Source organism: Cucurbita moschata, unplaced genomic scaffold (genome assembly GCF_002738365.1).
Source record: "Cucurbita moschata cultivar Rifu unplaced genomic scaffold, Cmos_1.0 Cmo_Scf00009, whole genome shotgun sequence".
Lineage (NCBI taxonomy): Eukaryota > Viridiplantae > Streptophyta > Magnoliopsida > Cucurbitales > Cucurbitaceae > Cucurbita > Cucurbita moschata.
In genome coordinates, this window is record NW_019268525.1 from 2,940,184 (window position 1) to 2,962,117 (window position 21,934).

General features: G+C 36.7%; 4 protein-coding genes across 7 annotated transcripts in view; 2 read left to right on the forward strand and 2 right to left on the reverse strand.

Moving 5' to 3' along the window:
• LOC111446923 (UDP-glycosyltransferase 79B6-like) overlaps window positions 1-1,416 on the forward strand; it is a 2,997-nt gene extending 1,581 nt beyond the window's left edge. The window contains exon 2 of the mRNA XM_023085850.1: window positions 495-1,416. Within this exon, the coding sequence (XP_022941618.1) occupies window positions 495-1,312 (818 nt within the window). The 3' untranslated portion in view covers window positions 1,313-1,416. The remainder of the gene's footprint in view (window positions 1-494) is intronic.
• Window positions 1,417-2,480: 1,064 nt separating this feature from the next.
• LOC111447205 lies at window positions 2,481-4,388 on the forward strand. Its single transcript, XM_023086244.1, has 4 exons — window positions 2,481-2,629; window positions 3,363-3,573; window positions 3,800-3,825; window positions 3,904-4,388. The coding sequence occupies exons 1-4, from the start codon at window positions 2,481-2,483 to the stop codon at window positions 4,130-4,132; spliced, it is 615 nt and encodes a 204-aa protein (XP_022942012.1). The 3' UTR covers window positions 4,133-4,388.
• Window positions 4,389-6,030: 1,642 nt separating this feature from the next.
• Window positions 6,031-8,641, reverse strand: LOC111446922 (glutamic acid-rich protein-like). The gene has a single exon (XM_023085849.1). The coding sequence runs from the start codon at window positions 8,530-8,532 to the stop codon at window positions 6,217-6,219; it is 2,316 nt and encodes a 771-aa protein (XP_022941617.1). The 5' UTR covers window positions 8,533-8,641; the 3' UTR covers window positions 6,031-6,216.
• Window positions 8,642-15,697: 7,056 nt separating this feature from the next.
• On the reverse strand, window positions 15,698-21,066 carry LOC111446925 (protein SAWADEE HOMEODOMAIN HOMOLOG 2-like). Of its 4 annotated transcripts, none has more exons than XM_023085853.1 (10): window positions 20,979-21,066; window positions 20,618-20,712; window positions 19,865-19,950; window positions 19,731-19,776; window positions 19,506-19,659; window positions 18,090-18,159; window positions 17,905-17,956; window positions 16,933-17,076; window positions 16,704-16,823; window positions 15,698-16,574 (listed from the first exon to the last, which is right to left on the reverse strand). In XM_023085853.1, the coding sequence occupies exons 2-10, from the start codon at window positions 20,669-20,671 to the stop codon at window positions 16,245-16,247; spliced, it is 1,056 nt and encodes a 351-aa protein (XP_022941621.1). In that variant the 5' UTR covers window positions 20,672-20,712; window positions 20,979-21,066; the 3' UTR covers window positions 15,698-16,244. The 4 variants fall into 4 exon arrangements, with proteins under 4 accessions (XP_022941621.1, XP_022941620.1, XP_022941622.1 ...); XM_023085852.1 differs by having other exon boundaries at window positions 20,959-21,034; XM_023085854.1 differs by lacking the exon at window positions 20,979-21,066 and adding an exon at window positions 20,864-20,952.
• Window positions 21,067-21,934: the final 868 nt, after the last annotated feature.

Consider the following 21,934-nt stretch of genomic DNA (forward strand, 5'->3'; position numbering starts at 1 on the left):
AAAAAAAAAAAAAAAAAAAAAAAAAAAAAAAAAAAAAAAAAAAAAAAAAGCTAGATCGACCTCTCTTGCCTCGAGGTGATCAACACTAAGAGATCTCTTGAACCTGTGCGGTGAAAAAATGCATCGATACTAGAGAGTTCCACCTGATAAGGAAGCACCGTGTGAGCCGTGATGGATATTGGATCTAGAAATTACGATCCAACATGAGCCAATAATTTATCAAAGCATTTATTACGATCCAATAATGAGCCAATAATTTATCAGAGCATTTATTATGATACAACCTGAGCCAATAATTTATCAGAGCATTTATATTCATCTACTTTCAGACTAATGTGTGATAGTACTTCTCTTAAATTTTAACAACTAGTCGATATAATATTAAATAAAAATTTAAGTACAAAATTGAAAGTTGAGTTATGCTTAAATTGAATGTTATATCGCGTGAAATTAAATTATCACAAAATTTAAAAACCATCTATTTATATTTCCAGGAGGTATAACGTTCCACGAGAGACTAATGACGTCATACAGAAACAGCGACGCAATAGCAATACGAACATGTGAAGAAATCGAAGGCAATTTCTGCAGCTACTTAGCAAAGCAATTCCAAAAGAAGCTATTACTAACCGGGCCACTCATGGCAATACCAAACAAGACAACGACGACGACAACAACCTCGTGTTTGGACGAAAAATGGGAGAAATGGCTCGACCAATTCGAACCAAAAACAGTAATTTTCTGTGCATTTGGAAGCCAATTAACCTTAGAAAAGGACCAACTCCAAGAACTCGTGTTGGGAATAGAACAAACTAGGTTGCCATTTTTGGTAGCTCTAAAGCCACCAACAGGATCAAGCTCCATTGAAGAAGCACTACCAGAAGGGTTCGAAGAAAGGGTGAGAGAAAGAGGAGCCGTTTATGGCGGTTGGGTTCAGCAGCCATTGATTCTAAAGCACCCATCGGTTGGTTGCTTTGTGAGCCATTGTGGGTTCGGTTCGATGTGGGAGTCATTGATGAGTGAGCCTCAAATTGTGCTGATTCCGAGCCTTGGCGACCAAATATTGAACGCAAGGCTGCTGGCTCAAGAGCTCCAAGTGGGCGTGGAAGTGAAGAAGAGGGAAGAAGATGGGAAGTTCACAAGCCAAAGTGTGAGGGAAGCCATTGAGTCAGTGATGCTTGTGGAAGCAGGTGGCGTTGGTGAAATGGTCAAGAAAAACCATAAAAAATGGAACCACATTTTGACTAACCCTGGCTTCATGGATGCTTATATTCACAATTTTGTTAATGATTTGCAAAATGGTTGGACCTAGATCGCACCCACACCCGCACCCATTGGGCTCGGATAAGAGTGTCGAGATGTCTGGATTTGTATAGTTTCGAGTTCATAGCTACCTAAGTTTTAGAGTTTTTTTTAGCCCTTTTTATTTTCATTCTTTATTTCTCTAGTAGGATTGGTTAAGAAAATTAAATGAATTTCTTATTTATTTATTACTACTCTATTTACGAGATTATATATATATATATATATATACATATCTATATCTATATATATATATACACACATATATACATATATACACATACACATATACACACATATACATATATATATATATGAGAAATTTGTATCTAATTTTTAAATTGATTTTTTTAAAAGAAAGAGTTTAGTTTTGCAAAATGGTTGGACCTAGAACGCACCCATTTGGCTCAAATCCGAGGGTCGAGTTAGCGGTCTAAGTTTTAGAGTTTTTTTTTATTTTTCTAGTTAGACGTGATTTAGAAAATTAAATGATTCTTATTTATTATTACTCTCTTTACGAGATTATATATATATATATATATATATATATATATATAAAAGAAATTTGTAACTAATTTTTAAATTGATTTAAAAAAAAAGAGTTCAATTAAAAAAATAGGACTAAATTAATAAAAAAAATATTTAAAAAAATTAAAAAATATTTACACTAAGTACGAAGTATGTATCAATCAGTACTATTGTTTAAAAAATACTCATAAAATTTTTAAATAAATTTAAAAAATAGATTTTTTATTTAAAATTTTTATGAATATTTTTTAGGCGAGATATAAATTTTTAATTTTTTTTTATTAGTTTAGCGAAAAAAGAAAATCCGAAAATGAAGTGCATGGTAGTGGATGGATGGGTTGGGGGTAAATGATGAAATCTTTGGGAATCCAATCTCTCCATAGTTGCAGGCTCCCAAACCCATCAAATTCCAGGCGCCATATCCATTAACCCTCCTCAAATGTTGCACACCCTCAACCTTCTCTCCTCCTCCAATTTCCCCCTCTCTCTCTCTCTAACCCACAATTTCCTTCTCTCTCCTCCGCCCTTCTCCTCTCTCCACCGACCCATTACCTCCCCCCCCTCTGTTCCTCCCCTCCGAACTCACCAATGCTTCTGCTTCCCCCAATTCTCTGAACTCTCCGACGCCGCCGCCTCTTTTCCCGATGACGATGGCCCAATTGAACTCCCATCCACCATTTTTGCTACCACTGATGACCCTTCTTCTATCCAAGTCGCTACCAGTGTTCTCCTTACTGGGGCTATCTCTGTCTTCCTCTTTCGCTCCCTTCGCCGCCGTGCTAAGCGGGTCAAAGAGCTGGTACCCTTTACTGCATTTCTTTTTTAAGTTTTGACTCTTTGGAATACACGTTTTGTGATTGTTTTAGTCTAGGAATGAATTGGGGTTCTGCTGCTTCCTTATTCCTTTGCCTTATTTTTTTGCACGCCATGTGTTTGAAGAAAGTCTTCATAGAAACTGCCTACGGTTTCTAAGTTGTTCACTATAGGCTTCAACTCGGCATCAAATTTTTTATGATGTAATTGGGGTCTTATGTATTCTTAGTCTCGTGCCGAGTAGAGTAGTTAGATGAACAAGCAAAATTCATTTGAAGTGGTGGCTGGCCATGGCTACCTAGATATAGGAGCTGTTTGATCATTCTGCATTGTCTTCCGGCCTCTTTTTTGGCCCTCAAGGAAGTCATATCAGTTACGAAGAAGCTGAAATATTGGATGGGGGACAATTGATTATGGTAGTTGTGAGATCCCATTTGAGTTGGAGAGGGAAACGAAACATTTTTTTATAAGGGCGTGGAAACCTCTCCCTAGCAAACGTGTTTCCAAACCGTGAGACTGACGGAAACACATAATGGGCCAAAGCGAACAATATATGCTAGTGGTGAGTTTGAGCTGTTACAAATGGTATTAGAGCTAGGCACTGAGCGGTGTGCTAGCGAGGACGCTGGCCCCCGAAGAGGTTCTTTGCATTGATTTCTTTTGTTACCATATAACAATTGAAAGTTCTATGACTTTATGTGCCCATTTTAGAAATTCAGGTCTGCTGGAGTTAAGAAGTCTCTAAAGGAGGAAGCAATGGAGAGCCTGAAAGCAATTAGTACAGGTCCAATTCAATCGAAGTCTAAACCTTCACCTGTACAAGCATTCTTGGGAGCTATAGCAGCCGGTGTTATTGCATTGATCTTATACAAGTTCACCACTACCATTGAAGCTGCTCTGAACCGACAGACAGTGTCCGATAACTTCTCGGTACGCTCTCGTGGTTACTTCATCCTTATATATGTTTTGATTATTTCATTGTCTTTCTCATCTGGACAGCTAATGGTAATATGATTTGAGCTAGAAATAGTTCAACAGGTGTTGCTTGTTTTTCACTAAGAGCTCTGTTGGATTAATATCTTGTAACTTGTATTAAAAAACAAGAAAATTTGAAACCTTTGTGGATTGATGTTCTGCTGGTTTTCTGTTCTTTTAGGTTCGACAACTGACGATAACAATAAGGTAACTTCCTCGCCTTGTTCTAACATATCTTGCAGTTAGATGAAACACTAGCGACCGATTCTTATCTCATATTTGCAGAACTATCGTGAACGGAATATGCTACCTTGCGACATTTGTTTTCGGAATCAATGCTGTTGGTTTATTCCTCTACTCTGGTCAGTTGGCATTAAACTCTGTCATGGAAGAAGGTTCAGAAGATAAAGAACTTGCAACTAAAGGTGATAAGCAAGTTAGCTCACCGAACTCAACTGTTGAAACGACCCTCGATGGCACCGAATCAAGCAGCAGCAAAGATGATCAAAGTTGAAGTAACTTGCAGTGATGGAAGAGAATCCGCATGGGTAAGATTTTGGCTGTTTTGGTTGCCATTTGTGAATGCTATCTGCTTTGATTGATAGTGCATTTCTAGTATCATCTTCTTCATTTTGGGTAGCTCTCTGTCATCTGTGATTATTATTATATGGGTATATACACAGAGAAAATATAGTCTATGATTAGGCAGCAATCTGCACAATATATTAATGCTCTGCCGACACAAAACTATGGATGAACAATGTATTTTATAAGTCTAGATTTATATAGCTCGAAATGCCTCCTGTTTAGGATTCGAACATGAACCTGGAAACTAGATTTAGCACCTGATGACCTCCCGACTTTCCTTTGCATCCCCCTGCTATATGGCCACGTTATCTACTTTAGTTAAAGTATTTTTAAGAGAGGACTATCTCCATAGGTCAACACGAGTTAATTCAGCATTCACTCACATTCTTCTTAACAAAATTTCTAGGTTGCTTAAAAAAATGTGGACTTTGTTGGTATAGGTAGTAACTTTATGTTCTTTTAAGCATTTCTTAACCATCGTATCTCTGGAATTGCTTTCATTTGAAAATGGTCTCGGTTCATTTATGCATCACTCCTTTATCGAAAGCCGAGACAACTCTTAAGATCGGAGTTGCACCAAACACCAAAAAGTGACCCATATTTTAAAAGTTTTAGTTTTGAACTTTGGAAAGAACCAATTTGACCATCAATACTTAGTCAAACCTGACACTCAAATTCCATTGATGGCACCTCTCATTAGCATCTTTTTCTTGAAATTCATGGGGCTTTCTCTTCTTTTGTTTGAGCTTTTTCAGTAGGAAACATGAAAAAGTAAAGGAAAACAAAAAGTGAGAGCAATCAAATTCCAAGGCACCGAGATATATTTGTTTGGGTGTTTATGCTTTCTTTGTGGACACTTTTCCTTGAGAACACAACAGCCATTGTTTTTCACAAGTTTTGCAAATCTGGTGAAAAATGACATCTTTGAATTAACTTTGTTAGTGATTACGAAAGACCAACAGCTTTTTTTTTTATACCTATGATTAAAACCAGATAAAGTTGTGATTAAAATCACGTTTAAGACAATGGTGAATTTAGGTAGGATCTGGGTTACTCGAGAACCCCTCAAATTATGTTTGTGTTTGTGTGTATCTAGTATTTTGGTTTTGATACTCAAAATTAGGGGTTTTATGGGTTCAGTTGAGTCGTGTCAGTTTGGAATATTTTTTTTATATTTTTTTTTTAGACTCCGACAATGTAAGCCTTTTCAACTCAAACAACCCTTGTTAAACAAGGAATCTAACTCAACCCAATTAGATGGGTCGAGAATAAATGATTATGAAATTAAATAAAATTAATAAAAGTAGAATTAATTGGTTTTATTTTTTATTTTTAAAAATGTAAAACTTTTGTTTCCATATTGATGACATCTGTATATTGTTTTTGTGATAAAGATAGCAACAAAAAGACAAAAGAAAACCAACAAGAAAAGAAAAGGTTTAGTTTGAGAAATTTGGGAATCTTTTCCAATGCTTCTCATTTCTCTTTACTCATTAACATTACTTTTTGTTTGAACAAAAGTTTCTTTCTAGTGTTTTAATTAGTTGAGTTATGTTTAAATTGATCGTATTATTATTAATTCATCTTAATAATCAGTTGAATTATGTTCAAATGAATCGTATTATTGTTAATTAATCAGCTATGATTCAATGAACATTTTATTGTTAAGTGGCTCATACTTATTGATCTCGTTTTGGGAGTAATTATGAGACATGCTCAAATTGAGTCGGGTTTAATTATATTAATAAATAATAAAATCAACTTTTCATTAACAAATTTTAATTCCACAAAATAAGGAAAAAAACTAAAATAATGATCATATAATTCTTTAAAGCAATTTTCCATTATAATAAATTTGAGGGGGAAAAGCCAAGAAATAGAGAGATCAAAACCTAAAATTACAAATACTTTTTTCTAGGAAAATACAAATTACTACCTCCACACTATTTTTACACAGTTCTAATCTTTTTTTTTTTTTTTTTTTTTTAAACCTTGTGAGGGGTGAAATGGTCAAAATCCAATTCCAGCCGCGCCGATGCCGAACGTAGCCGGGCGATGCGGCTCAAGATTGCGGTCTTTGCAAAAGCCAGTGTCTGGCGCTAGCTTAGCTGACGACCTCATCGGCTCCGACTTGCACCTTGTCAGAACGAACGGCTCGTACCCTCCTCCCTTTGCCCTCTCTAGCTTCTGTTCTATCATCGCTGCCGCCGCTGCCGCTGCTGGAAATGAACACGACCACCTTCCCGGCTGTATCGCCACCTGCGTCTGCGTGTTTTTCTCCGCCGTCTTTATCTCTCGCTTCTTTGGTGGCGGCGGCGGAGCCGCCTTCTTCTCCCTCGTTGGAACGCATCTTATGAAGTCTGTGCTGCACACCCATGTCTCCTTTGATACCTCCATTGATAACTTTGGCTCGTACATCATTAACAGCAAGCAGTCTGGAAGGACGGAGGCTTCTGGTTTCGTTTGTGTTTGCGTTTCTCTCTCCGGCTCCGGCGGCGGAGTTTCTCGCTCCTTTGACTGGTCCTCCTCCTCCTCTAGACCCATCTCGTCGTCGTTTTGGATGTGGGGTCCGATTCCTTCATCCATCGCTGTCGCCGCCGTCCCTTTTAGTTCTTCTTCGGTTGACCTACCTCTGTTTTCTTCTTCTTCTTCCCAATTCCCATCAACTTCAGTTTCCACTGATAATGGTGGCGACGTCGGATTTTCGCCATTTTCACTTTTTTCTTCTTCTTCAAGTTCTTTCATCTGTTCTTCTGTTTCGAAGTCTTGTTCGTTTCCATGGAATGGCTTGAATTCGTCTCCTTCCGCCGATTCCAGCTTCTCAGCATCTTGAACCATTTCAGGTTCGCATTGGGTTGAAATCGGAATCGAAAATGCCATTGTTTCTTCTACTAACTTCTGTTGTTGATTATCTTGATCGATTCTGTGTTCTTGTTCATGTTCTTGTTCTTTGTCTTCCTCTGCTTCTTCTTGATCCTGATGATTAATAACAGTAATGTCTAATTTCTGCACATCGATTTCGTTTTCTGTGGCCATTTCTATGGATTCTTCGCCATTATCTTCTTCTTCTTCTTCCTCCTCCTGTAAAACCACATTAGCTTCTTCTTCTTCTTCTTCGGCATCAGATACAGATTCTTCAATCATTTCTTCCTCGTTTTTAAGCTTCGAATTTAGCTCTACTTTTGTTTCTTCTTCTTCTTCTTCCTTGATTAAAGTTACAGTCAAAGGCATGAGTACAGGCAGTGGCGTACCTTTTTGGGCTTCGTTTTGATTACTGTTCTCTTCATCGTTTTCTTCCTCGTCTTCTTCTTCCAGTTTTGGCACAGGAGATTCACAGAATCGTTTCGCCAGTTCCGCCATTTTCACCGGATCAGATCTGCACCTCATGAGCAACAAAGCATTCTTCGGCGGAATGCAAATGCTGATCCTCGATTCCTCTTCCTGCACAACTTCTTTCTCCTCTTTGAAATCTAATCCCTCGAAAACATGGCGTCTCTGGCTTCCGTTTTCCTTCTCCGTTCGAGATTCTTCGTCTCCGACCACTAGTTCGATCTCCCGTCCTCTTCCGTCGTTATCCTGCACCGCTACCAACCACCGCGCAAACACCGTCCCACAAGAACTCTCGCTCTCCGACGACCTCTCCGTCGTCTTCGATTCCTTATTATTCTCCCTATTGCTCGAACACGACGAATGGCACGGCAAGAAGCAGTTGAGTTCAGCACCAAAAGCCCTAAGCGCCTCGCAAATCGTGAATGGCAAATGCACCCACCGCTGGTTCCGATGCGATAGGCACTCCTGCTGGAAACCGTTTCCGCCATTACTGTTCTGACGAAGAAGATGATGATTAAGATGCGACGACTGATTCACGAAGTCATTACCATTCATCTGTGATTGAACTTGAACACTCTCCGATTTCCGAAAACTAGCCTCCGAATTACTCCTCCGCTTCAGCGATCTAGCCCTCATCTTCTTCCCCTGCTTCTTCGTCTTAACCCTAACCTGTCCAATGCAAGTAACCTTGGGCGACGACGGCTCAGGATTCTCAAACGCACAACCTCTCTTCTTCCCGCCAGTCGGAAACATAGGCGAGGCCTGACCACCCTTGAGACTTCCGCTGGATTTAAGGCGGCGGCTAAGGGAAGTGGAGAGGGAAATCTGAGCAGGTTCACGAGGTCGCCCAGGGCTGAGAATGGACTTGGAAGAGATCTTCATGGAGGAAGAAGAAGAAGAAGAGAAACGAGAAGTAAAGCAGATAAAGAGCTCGCTGGAGGCGGAGGCGGTGGCAGTGGAACTCGTCGTGTTACGAAAATGGCGGTCAGAATCCATGAAAATGGAGATTCTCACCAGTGAAGAGCGGCCATGGGCATGGAGGAGCTCTGATTTTTTTTTGGTTTTGAAACAGTATGATTGAATGGAGAAGAAGAAGATAGGTTTTGTTGTGTTCTTTTTTTTTTTTTTTAATAAATAAAATATTTTTTAAAAAAATAATTTTATTTTCTCTAATTTACTTCGAATATTTATTTTACAAAAAGAATCTTGAAAATTACTCTTTTATCACATGAAAATTACACGTGGCCAGATAATAGAGATATGGATTAAGAGAAAATTAATTAAATTAAAAAAAAAAAAAAAAGAAATGTGTGGCAATATCAATTTTCAGACGTGGGTGTCCCTTTCTTTCTCTTAGCAAAACGACAAAGTGGCAGAGTAGTAAATATTTTGAAGTTTGTGGGTTCTATTTGGGAGTGGGATCACATGGGAGCTGAGAGCGAAAACAGAGAAGCACCTCTAGACCGCACGTGACGTCGTAGTGCACTGCATGAGAATGATGACTGAGGCTTACTAGTTACCACGCGCGTATTGGAGCGCGTGATAATCATCACCCATGGTTTCATGGCTGTTTTTAAGGGAAAAAAGTGGAAATGTATTTAATTTATTACTTCTTTTTAGATTCTTTTTTCCTTGTTTTTTTTTTATTATTTAAATGAAAAGAAAAATACAATTTTTATTCTTAAAACTTTCACTATTATATTTTTTTTTAAAAAAATAGAATAAAAGGAAGATGACGATATACCCATGAGCTACAATGAAGAAGAGCTGACCTGGATAAATAAGATTGCTCGAGAAAAAATATAAACGGATGACTAGTAGTCCCTCGATCAGGGGCTTTGTGGTCATTTGAATTCTTAATGGTCTTAATTTATTTTTCAAATTTATACTACAGTTGAAATGATTTATTTATTTTTTTTAATAATTGAAATTAAACATTTTTAAAAAGATATAAATATATATATTATTTAGAATAAACAATACAAAAAAAGAGATTGGTTAGGAGTCACGCGCGGTGAAAGACAGTGGCGGGAAACTGAAAAGCATCATTGGCAAAAGGCAGAGTCCCACGCATTACATGGAGAAGCGCGCATAGCAGCGCGTGGGACAGAAAAACGATGGCCCTGAGCTCTGATTCGGTGTGCCCACTCACACAATTATTTATATTTTTTTTCCCTCTAAATAAATAATATAAATTAATTACAACTCCCTCCATTTTTTTAGACTACCAACGGTAACATTAACTTATTTAATTGGTTTATTGAAACCCTAATTCAATCATTGAATTGTTGGACATGATTCTAAGATGTTCAAATAAATATTTATATATTCCACCCTTTTTCTATTATATTTACCCATTTAGATAACTTCGTGTCTAAAAAATTTGTTTAGGTTTTAAACAATTAAATTAGATAACGACGTATTAAAATTTTAATGATATGGTTAAAAAATGTATGATATCATAGAATAATTAATGAATATTATAGCAATGAATACAATAAATATGTTTGTTGACCTATAGAGAACGGAAATGAAAACCATCCAAAATTTAAATAAAATGGTCAATTTTGAATTCCTATGATTTGGTGTAAGCCCAATAAATGATTCGTCATTGGTATGATACTGATATCTCGTGGTTTTGAGCTATCTAACATTCTTATTTCTAAGAACAAACGAGAAAACCCTTTTCACGAACGAGTATCAAATTTTTTTTTTTAATTCAACGATCATAGAGATGAAAAGTCGAACCATTGAGATTTGGAATGATAATCGATGTCTTATCTACTGAGTTATGTTCAGACTGACAATGTATATCAGATTCAGTAAAACCACTGAATTTTAAAACGATAATTGATATCTTATCCACTCAAACGGTGACTACCTATTCTTAACCGGATTGAATGCCCTATATTATAGGTTAAAAGAGGGGGAGGGGAAGTTCCAACTCACATGGTCATATCACCACGTCAACATAAATTAATGATGGGCCAAGCTGGCCCAAATTCAATTTCTTTTTATTTTATTAAATATAAAAAGAATTTTAAAGTGAAATAATAATTATGATAAAATAATAAGAGAGAAAAAAATGGAGTTTTTGTTTTGACCAAACATTATACAACTTTCCAGAACAGAAGCTGACAAAACCACCATCAAAAGCAGTTAATAAACCCAATAATTTGAGGCCAAAATGCAATTAAGGCTTTTTAAAAGACCCATTTTTTAAATTCAATTCAATTTAATTTATTATTATTATTATTAATTTGGACTAATATTCTAATAAATTACAAAATCAAGCAACATATATGCTTCTAATCATTAGTGTTTCAAGAGATTAAGGCATTTTTAATAAAATTACAATAATTAAATGTTTTTAAATTTCCAAAAATAGGATATTATAAGATAAAATATAATGTTTTGTATTCGTATTTATAATTTTTTAAAATAAAAATAAATAATTGAATTTTTATTCTTAAAGAATCTCGTTGTCTAGTTGTCTATTGTTTTTTTTTTCATTATATGTCCACTATATGTTTTATTAAATTAATTAATATTTGTGTAACATGCATGTCACATTATTATTTAATTACTTAAAATCATAGTAAAAGTTAATGGATTTAATAAATTATATTATGTAGCAATAAATGGTTTATTTTCTATAAAAAAAATGAATAAAAATATAATATGTATTTTATAATATAATCTTATCTTTAAAAATAGAGTGAGATAAAGACATAAAGGAGACAAAGATTGAGACTTACAAAACATCCCACTTGTTTCTTGTTGTTGTAATCTCTCTACTTTATCATCCCTTCATAAATTTAAATAATAATGGCGAAGAATAATGTGTTGAGAATTATTAGTATTTATCGACCCAATAACTATGAAAAAAAATTAGTATAATTTAAGTCGATTCGAGCATAACTCATAAGATAAAATACTAATTCTCATTTTAAATGTTGATAATGATTCGATCTCCCACCTCTAAAATAGGATTCTAAAGGTCGATAATGGTTCGATCTCCCACCTCATCTCCAAAATAGGATTCTAAAGGTTAATAGTGGTTTGATCCTCCACCATCACAATAGGATTCTAAGTGTGGATAGTGGTTTGATCTCTCACCTCCAAAATAGGACTCTAGAGGTGGAAAATCTTTTGATCCTTCACCTCAAATAGGATTTTAAAGGTCGATAATGGTTCGATCCCCCACCTCCATAATAGGATTCTAAAGGTCAAAAATGGCTCGATCCTCCACCTCCAGAATAAGATTCTAAAGGTCAATCTCCCATCTCCAAAATAGAATTCTAAAGGTCGATAGTGGTTTGATCCTCTACCTTCACTATAGGATTCTAAAGGTGGAAAATCGTTTGATCCTCCACCTCAAATAGGATTTTAAAGGTCGATAATGGTTCGATCCCCCACCTCCATAATAGGATTCTAAAGGCCAAAAATGGCTCGATCCTCCACCTCCAGAATAAGATTCTAAAGGTCGATCTCCCATCTCCAAAATAGAATTCTAAAGGTCGATAGTGGTTTGATCCTCTACCTTCGCTATAGGATTCTAAAGGTGGAAAATCGTTTGATCCTCCACCTCAAATAGGATTTTAAAGGTCGATAATGGTTTAATCCCCTACCTCCAAAATAGGATTCTAAGAGCCAAAAATGGCTCGATACTCCACCTCCAGAATAGGATTCTAAAGGTCAATAATGGTTCGATCTCCCACATTCATAATAGGATTTTAAAAGTCTACCTGGTTAGTTCCCCCACCTTAGGAATAAGATTCTAAAAGTCGATAATGGTCTGAATCCTCGCCTCCACGTGTTAGGTAAACAAAATATAAAAGCTAGTTGAGGTTGGGTTTTTTTTTTTCTTTTTGAGGCTCGGGTTGTTTGGATTTTGAAAGTGATATTTAACCATTAAAATTGATGGGTCTTAATGAGAGAGCACAACAAAACATGGAAGGATCAGAATGGACCATGATAGGACCAAAGATATCATCTTGGTCCCTGCTTGGTCCCTGCTCTATCCTTCAATCATGGGATCTTGACACAAATTCAGAGAACTCCAAACAGATGATTCAATTCCATGGTTAAGTATCCTACAATAAGTGAGTCAAAAATCAAGCATACCTGAACTATATCAATCGAGCTTGTATGCGTCGCCGCCTGGTCTCGTTAAACCCTCAGAATCTGCACTCATGTGTGTCCATCAATACTCTAAAACAAAAGAAACAACACAAAATCTATCGCTATATTTGTTCTATATTATAATACTCTGATTCGCCTTGACGCAATGAATGACACTGTTTAAGATAATTTAGGAGAGGTGAAAAAATGTGCATAAACAGACAAATGAAGTTCCCAAAAGAGGTGAATAAAGTGGCATCATGTGCAGATGTAGTAACAGTAAAAGATTTTCTAGTCAAAGGGACTGAACTAGACAAGACCCTATTGCTCGTTTTGTTTCTTATTAGACATGGTCACTCCATTAGCTAGTTAATATTTTTAGATAGAAAGTGTTACCGTTTAAGACCACCACTAGCAAATATTGTCTGCTTTGGCCCGTTACGTATCGTCATTAGTCTCACGGTTTTAAAACGCAATTTCCACACCCTTATAAGGAACTTTTAATGTGGGACCTCACAATCCACCCCCTTGGGGCCAGTGTCCTCACTGGTACACCGCCGGGTGTCTGGCTCTGATACCATTTGTTACAGCCCAAGACCACTGCTAGTAGATATTGTCTGCTTTTGCCCGTTACGTATCACCGTCAGCCTTACAATTTTAAAATACGTCCACCAGGGAGAGGTTTCCACATTAAAGAATGGTCTCCTCTCCCACCAACGTGGGATCTCACGTAAAAACAATTTTGTTGACAAAACCAAGTCGAGAAAATCCTCTATAATTATTTCAGTTTTGAATCAAGTGCCTCTAAAAAAGGTAGGCTGCATCACTTGGTAGCAAAGCAAAGCAATGTTCTTATCTATGGCTAATTGAGTGCCAACCAACAAAGGTAGCAAAGCCTTAATGACAAGATGGCAAAAACAAGCCTCGTGATACTATGCTTGATATCCATCAGTGAATAATAAACCTCAAGGGACTACCAGAAAGGTTCACCTCTACACGAGAAAAAACGGAGAAAATCCACCAAACTTTGATCTCAGTCCACGAAACTTGATCCCAGAAAGAAGAACATGACCAAAATCTTTACCATCCATCCATTGTAAAGAAAGAATCTGACTATTTTGTGGGATGAAAACATTCTAGCAAAGTTCTAAGGAAAGTGAGGAACACTGTCATCACTCCTTCAACTTGGTTTATCCCATAACTTCATACAATCACTTGTTAGCTTCTTAATTTGACAAAATGATTTGAACATCTAACTCAATTTATAACTATGCTACCTCCAAAAACAACTTTCAAGTTAACAAAGAATACACCCCTAAGAAAGTTTGTAACATTTCAAGTCTAGAAAGTTACATCTGAACTTATCAAACAAATTTGCCCAAATAAAAGTTGAAGAAGAAACAAGGATAGCTAGAACTTTCAGTATATTTATTCAAACCCACCGCTGGCAGATATTGTCCTCTATGGGCTTTTCCTTTCGGACTTCCCCTCAAAGTTTCTTCAAACGCGTTTGTTGCTGGGAGGTTACCACACCCTTGTAAAGAATGTTTCGTTCACCTCCCCAATCGATGTGAGATCTCACAATTCTGCTCTTCAATCGATGTGGGATCTCACAATCCACCCACCTTGGGGCCCAATGTCCTCGCTAGCTCTCGTTCTTCTCTTTAATTAATGTGGAATCTCACATTTAGCCACACGAAAGTTTTTAGGATGCAAAGAATCAAGAGAACAAAAACAAAAAAATCTTCAGCGGAAACCATCGAGTGTTTCAATGATTACCACATGTAAATGATACTGATTTAGCTCTGAATTCAATTCAATATCAAATAGACAATCAAGATTTCAAAGGAATGCAGTAAACTAACCATATAAAGAAACAAAAACGAGGTTCAAATGGGATAGTAAGTAAGTTCATATAGCATAATTATCACATTCAACAATCAACCAGTCAAATTCTCGTGTTTTTCTTCATCTCTTTGATCAAATCTTGAGATACTCATTACTTAACCACAAAAAAAAAAAAGCTAAAAAGAAGTCCACCTCAAGTCATATCAAAGCCAGATCGCCTACTTCACTATAAATTACCAAGAACAGTGAAATTAAGAAACAAACACTCATTTACAGCGCTACTAATTTAAGATTATAAGACAGAAAGACGCAAAAAAAGAGTAAGGAAAAGAAATTTCACTCGGAATTCAAGGGAGTTAATGGAAACAGCACGAGCGCAGAGAAGAAGCTCGTTGGGCTTCAGATTGGGGATCTCAACATCGGGCCGCAGCTGGTGCACCTGCCCGGACCACCGAAGCGGGGAAGAACCGCGGCTGTGCAAGTGGTAGCGATGCTTCTAAACCCAGCAGTGACGGAGAAATGGGCTTTTATGAGAGTTTGCCGCCAAAACGAACTGAAATTTTTTTTTTTTTTTTTTTTATGTTAAATTCCAAATTTATTTTTCAAAAATATTAGTCTCTTAATTTTATATATTATAATTATTTGTTCAATGAAACCAAATGAACACATTCGAAATTTCTAATATATAATTGACATTTTTGCTTTTTTTTTTTTTTATTTAAGGTAATAATAAATGTCGTATTTTATATATTAAATTACACGTAGATTATCGAAATATATTTTGTTAATGATTTTAATCTCTAATTTCAATTATTCTCATCAGTTTTGAAAGAAAAAAAAATTATTTTAACGTTTGAATTTTGCATTTATTCTAAGAAAAAAATATTTAAAATATTTTCATCAACCCAATAAATAAAAATGAACACAATTAATGTGAAAAAATTAGAATACATACGTGACATCATCCAACTCAATTTAGGTTAAAATTATTATCATCATTATAAAAAATATAAAAAAAACGTTTGAATTTTTTTTTTTTTTGAAGTTCAGAGATATTTTGCTCAACTGATTAAGCATCAACTATGATATGGCTAATAAGATATTACCGACCCATACGATATAAGTATCATCCATAAGAGGGGTCGAGTCGAGTCCGAAAGGACTTTTCTTGAACAGAACAGAAAGAATGTATATCTAAAGGTTCCTGTAATGCATTAAGTTGACTGCCCTTCAGCCAAAGGTACACAAACAAGTCCAGTTTTTCACATGGCATTTAACGATTCGAAGAGAACCCTTTGTCGAGTGCATCGATATCGTTAGTAAAATTTGGTAATCAGCAAAGCTCTATGGGAAAACTAAGCAGTAAGATATATGATCAGTGTAGAGCCATGGTTTGGTTTGGTTTGGTTTGGCTTGGCTAAGCAGAGAAGAAAAAAGTAAAACAAGAGAGATGATGCCTCTGACCTGTTCGATACTACGATCGAGGTGTGGCTCCTGCATGTTTCATCGGTCGAGAACGTTCAGCATTCACAGCAAGTGGATGGGAAGCTATCACTTTGAAACATGGGGCAAAAACAGACTTCACTGTGTATTTACTCATCCTAAAAAAACGAGTCGGGCAAAATTTTAAATTGATAGGTTCGGTTAAGATTAGACTGATGGAAGGAAGTTTTTCCATAATCAACTAACTTCCCATTCAGACACATTGTCTGCTGACATACCAGACACAGAGCTGGTCATGATACCGCTCGAGAAGCAGAGCTACCTGCGTGATTACCAGCGTTGAATACAGCTGGGGCGCTGTTAGTTACTGTATTCCTTGCTTCCTGAGTACTAGTTTGGGCATGGACATTTATATTTGCATTTGCATTTGGTATAACGATGGTTGCATCCTTGTTGAGTAGCCTTTGGGTTGCCTCGAAACTTATCGTCTGACCACTGAGCAGTACAGAATCCATGCCAGATCTTGAGGGCTCCATCGATGCTGCTTCGTTTGCAGCATGAAGCTGTAGCAACCTGTGGTCGGTTTCAGGCCGACGACAAATCTTTCTCAACTGAACAATTTCCTAACATTCATTTAGAGCAAGCCAAGTCAATTATAGAATCCTAAACAGCATTTGAGTGCATGATTAAGTTAGACGTTTATGAACATATCACAATTCATGCAGTTTTGCGTTCATGAAGAAGATACGCACCTCAGATTGATCGTGATCATAACGGACCAAAAACCTGCAGCGACAACCTCGTACATCATGTCTTCTTCTTTGTGTATCAAGCACATGGGCATCAAAGTAAAGTGCCTGCTCTTTACCCTCCTGAAATTATATGTCCAATATCGAAAGATCTAGTAAACGAGATTATCCTGAATCAATAGCAAGAAGGTGATCGAAAGGCCTCGCTTCAAGGGAAAATAAAAGTTTTTACCTGAAAGCATAAGATGAGGTCGCCTGGAAGAACTGCCACACATTCTGAAGATTCACAAGGTAGAGAACGAGGTCTAATGTTCCTTCTGACATTAACCCACTCATCCTCATCTGATCCAAAACCAGCAAATCTAACTAGTACTTCCTGGCAAACAACAATTTATAGGCAGTGCAGGGACTCAGATGAACGCAAACAAAACGAAGCATTTGATATCTTTACAAATCATAAGCATAGCCCAATGGTTAAGGCATCTACTCGTTCCTTTGAAGTTCAAGGATCAAACCCCTACTACCCCAACATTTGTTCTACCGGAAAAAACAAATCGGAGACAAACTTTTGAGTTACAATCAACTACATATCTTGGAGCATTTTAGAGAAACGCCAAAATATTGGCCAAATAATGTGTGAGATTCCACATTTATTGGGGAGGAGAGAACGAAGCCATCTTTATAAAGGTGTGGAAACCTCAACCTAGCAAACGCGTTTTAAAAACCTTGAGGGAAAGCCCAAAGAGGACAATATCCGCTAGCGGTGGGCTTGGGCGGTTACATAAGGTGTTGTTGGTTAACATTCAATATGATGTTGCAAACTCAGAGGTAGTGAAGGAGAAAAGGATTAGGTGGAGAAAAATCCAGGGCAATATTAACAGTCACAAGTCAAAATATTTCAAGAACTCGTAAAATACTTGGAAACTCATAGGATTGAGAATGTGATCCAAAAGATTTTGAACCCACAAACACAGTAATGAATCCAGAGGCCCTTGACATCAGGCCCGATCGTTGAGATAGAAGACAGTAGAGACCACAAACTGTAATGTTTTTCTATAAATGGAGAGAGCGGCCGTACAAGAACTATTTGGCTTAATACTTCCGTGTTCGGTTTTCATAAAGCATAAATAATTCAAGCATGAATAACTGATCAGAAAATAGGTTGAAGAATAACATGCGTGCAAGGGAATGAGTGCAAAATTACCGGGTCACCACTTTCCACAGATCTATGGGATAAAAAGGTAGCAACGTCATACCTGAAACATATCATGAACGGTTAAAAGAATCAATTATCGACTTTTAATGTGACGAAAACATGTGTACAATTGTTCATCTACGCCTGTCATGAAGAAGTTTATCATCCTAAAGCAGAAGACAAGCTATACTAACCATGCACCATCCCTCCCAGATTTAGCTTCAAATTCCGACAATGGATTTTCTGGAGCACGCTTTAGGGGTCCTGGAATTTGGTACAGAAATTGAATGAAAAATTAAAAGATGTTGATACCAACACGTTTAAATATGAATCATCTTTAAAAAGCAAATCTAGAATCACATGCTATCCAAATAATGTATCTGTGGTTCATAGCTCTCCACACCATGTCATTTTAAAAATTATGGTTCTTCACAGGCCATAAACATGGTCAGCCCATGATTTACAGAAAAACAATTTATCATCGATTTCTAATACTTGAAACTCTAGGATTGAGAAAGTTTGTATTGATAACCATCGTGGGATAGGAAATGGGAACAATATTATGGAATAAGGTATATCAAGACTAAGATCTCACATTGGTTGGAAATGGAAACGAAGCATTCCTTATAAGGGTATAGAAACATCATCCTAGTAGATGCGTCTTAAAACTGTGAAGTTGACGGCGATATGTAACGGGCCAAGGACAATATCTGCTAGTGGTGGGCTTGGGCAACAAATGGTATTAGAGATAGACACCAGGCGGTGTGCCAGCAAAGACGCTGGGCCACCAAGGGGAGTGGATTGTGAGATCTCAACTTGGTTGGAGAGAGGAACGAAGCATTCCTTATAAGGGAGTTGAAATCTCTCCCTAGTAAATGTATTTAAAACCGTGAGGCTAACAACGATACATAATGGGTCAAAGCAGACACTATCTACTAGTGGTAGATTTGAGATGTTACAAATGGTATCAGAGCTAGACACCGGACGGTGTGCTAGTGAGGACGCTGGGCCCCCTAGGAGTAGGGGTGGATTGTGAGATCCCACATTGGTTGGAGAGGGAAACGAAACATTCCTTATAAGGGTATGGAAACCTCCCTAGTAGACGCACTTTAAAACCCTGAGGCTGACGACAATACGTAACAAGCTAAAGAGAATAATATCTACTAGCGATAGGCTTGGATTGTTACACCATACAAACTTTTTGCTCGAATACCATAAACAGTACGTTCCAATTGAAAAAACAATACTTGTGCGATAAACCCTGGCATTATAAAAAAAACATCTAACTTCTTTTTGTACAGAGTAGGATCTTTTGAACGCAGGAAACTTGCAAGCAGCCACTTTGCAATTGGTTTTTTCATAGAAATCTCATAAGAACAGTACTTAAAATGAAGATTAAAGGCCATAAAAGCTCCCTGACTAGCGACCAAAAGAGGAAAAGTTTTGAAATGATGATGTTAGCCCAGACAGAGGCTTTTAACAGATGCCGTTCTACTACTACGATAGATTTCGTAACAATAAGCTAATAACAAACATATGATAAGAGAAAAAAACGGATAAGAAAATGAAAATACTTAAACATTGATAAAACATAGCGATTTTTTTAATACCTACTAGTGTGGGAGCAGGAACAACTATGGTTTGAGGCACATTTCTCGGGGGTGTTGACTCGACTTGGACAATTGGAGAGCCAGCCAACTTTCCGGGAACCTTTGTTGTCTTTGCTCTGATAGCATATCGCCTATTCTGGAACCAATTCCAAACCTACAAAATAACAATAATAATCAGTAAAACGCCATTACCTATCATATAAACGTCAAGTACGGCCACCATACTTGCTTCATTTGCACAGCAATCTTCCCTTTCCGTTCAACCGATTCACTACAAAGAACACAAACAAATTATTCTCTACCCAAAAAGAGCAATTCAAATCATATAGAAGTCATAGTAAGCAATGTAGAATGTCCACCTGAACTTCCCAGCAAGAGAAACCAGAACTTCCCGAGACGGCATGGTATTATTGTGTCCTTGCAGTATAGCCTCCATCTCCGCAACCTTAATCAAAATAAGAACCAAACGTTACAGCACCGGCAGCTTCGAGGAAGCATACCCTATCTGAGTATCTGAGTACTAAGTCAAGAAAGAACTATAGTAATAGCCTTAGAGCAAGCAATAAAAACTTCATTTGATTAAAGTCATTATCAATTCCTTGTAGAATAAACAGCATCCAGCAGCAAAACTAATGAACTTCTAGCAGATTGAATTAGATCTATACAAATTTTGTCAAAACTCAAGCTGGAAAAGGACACTCTTCTTCCAAATTATCGCTATCCAACAAGCCCCACAAGCCCCCTTTCAACAGTTCTTATTTACATGCAGCTACCTAAACTAACCATAGCATCAACTCTAAGCAATAATTGGGAAACAGACATCAAAGTTCAAAAGGGGAAAAGCACAATTACCAGTAGAACAAGAAATGGAATGGAAAATAGACAGAAAGAAAGCAGAAGAACAGCCAATCAGTTCAGAAGAACACGATTAGAACCCTCCATGAAACGAACAAAACAACCACAAGAATCAACAAACAATCAAGCCAATAAACACAGAAATTGAGCTAAGAAAAATTTCCAGCACCAACATCAACATGCATCACAAACGCATCATTCAGATAAAGAAAACGAACAAAAGCGGAGGAGGTAGAAGAAGAAGAAGCGGAGAAAACCTCGGGAGCAGTGAAACGGAAGGCAGGGCCTCCATTGCTGGGAGGCCGACCCATAAGCTAAGCTTCCCTGTGTGGTTTCACTGATTTCGCCGTCACTATCAAAGAATCAAAGAGAGAAACTGAAAAAAAGTACCAAGAAAAAAATCAGAATTGAAGATCCCGTCTTCAGAAATTCGTTATTTCGGGAAAACTTTGAGCGACTATATAAATAAATGTGCATCGATACATATATATATATATATATACATATATGGTGATGATGATAGAGAGAGAAATTGAAGCTTTAAGCCCAAAATTCATGGTTTTGGGGGGCAAAACAAAATGCCCAGGTGATTCCGTACCAAATATCAAAATTGTGTACCTCAAAAAAGAACTAAAACCCAAATCTCTGCATATTCTTATTTAGGTTTTAGCATTTAGATTGGTTCTTCATGTTTCAAACTCTCACCCTCATCGATCCATTTTAACTTCTATATTTTCAATTATTGTTTTTATTTTTTGGGTCTTTGACTTTACAAAAATAAAAAATTCACGATTGATCTGTCGTTGTTCATCGGCTTCGACTATGAATTTTATAGGATTTTCTTTTGTCGTAAAAGAGTTCTCCGATTTTTCTTTTCATTGTGAGGACATATAACTGTAATAACGGCTTGATATTTTGGAACATTTGTGTTATTATTACGTAAACGTCTGTCGTTTTAGGTATTTGGAGATTTGTCTGTGAACGTTTTACCCTGGATTAGATTTCATCCGTTTAACTAACTGAAGACTACACTTGGAAAGTCGGCGATTTGTCTTCATTGTCGAAATAGATTTAGATATTATTTAAGAACATAATAATAATATTGTTACCATCAGCAATTTGTATTCATCGTCGAAATAGTTTTAGATATCATTTAAGAACATAATAATAATAATAATAATATTACGGTTACGGTCAATAATTTGTGTTCATCGTCGAAATAATTTTAGAAATCATTTAAGAACGTAGTAATAATAATAATATTAGTTTTAGATATAGTTGAAGAAAATAATAATAATATGGATAATTGTTTTTTTTTAGTTTAAAATTTTATTTTATAAAAACGTTTATAAAGATAATTTAAAAAAAGGGGGGGAATTAACAAAATTTGGAAAGAAAAACGTATGGGATAAAAGGGGAACATGCGAAGGGCGTGAGTGCAATTTTCAGTTACAAAGTGGGAGGTGCTGAAAATTAGAGAGAATCGGTGGGCGCCGTGAGCAGTTTTTTCTTCACGGGTTTACTAAATACGCACACCACTAGTTTTTTTTTTTTTTTTTTTTTTTTTTTAAAAA

Coding starts and splice junctions, on each gene's coding strand:
- LOC111447205 (XM_023086244.1), top strand. CDS start 2,481: ATGGCCCAATTGAACTCCCATCCACCATTTTTGCTACCACTGATGACC. Junction 2,630..3,362: donor CTAAGCGGGTCAAAGAGCTG/GTACCCTTTACT, acceptor TTAGAAATTCAG/GTCTGCTGGAGTTAAGAAGT. Junction 3,574..3,799: donor CAGTGTCCGATAACTTCTCG/GTACGCTCTCGT, acceptor CTGTTCTTTTAG/GTTCGACAACTGACGATAAC.
- LOC111446922 (XM_023085849.1), bottom strand. CDS start 8,532: ATGGATTCTGACCGCCATTTTCGTAACACGACGAGTTCCACTGCCACC.
- LOC111446925 (XM_023085853.1), bottom strand. CDS start 20,671: ATGGGTCGGCCTCCCAGCAATGGAGGCCCTGCCTTCCGTTTCACTGCT. Junction 19,951..20,617: donor TCCGTTTCACTGCTCCCGAG/GTTTTCTCCGCT, acceptor ATTTTGATTAAG/GTTGCGGAGATGGAGGCTAT. Junction 19,660..19,730: donor TTGCTGTGCAAATGAAGCAA/GTATGGTGGCCG, acceptor GTTATTTTGTAG/GTTTGGAATTGGTTCCAGAA.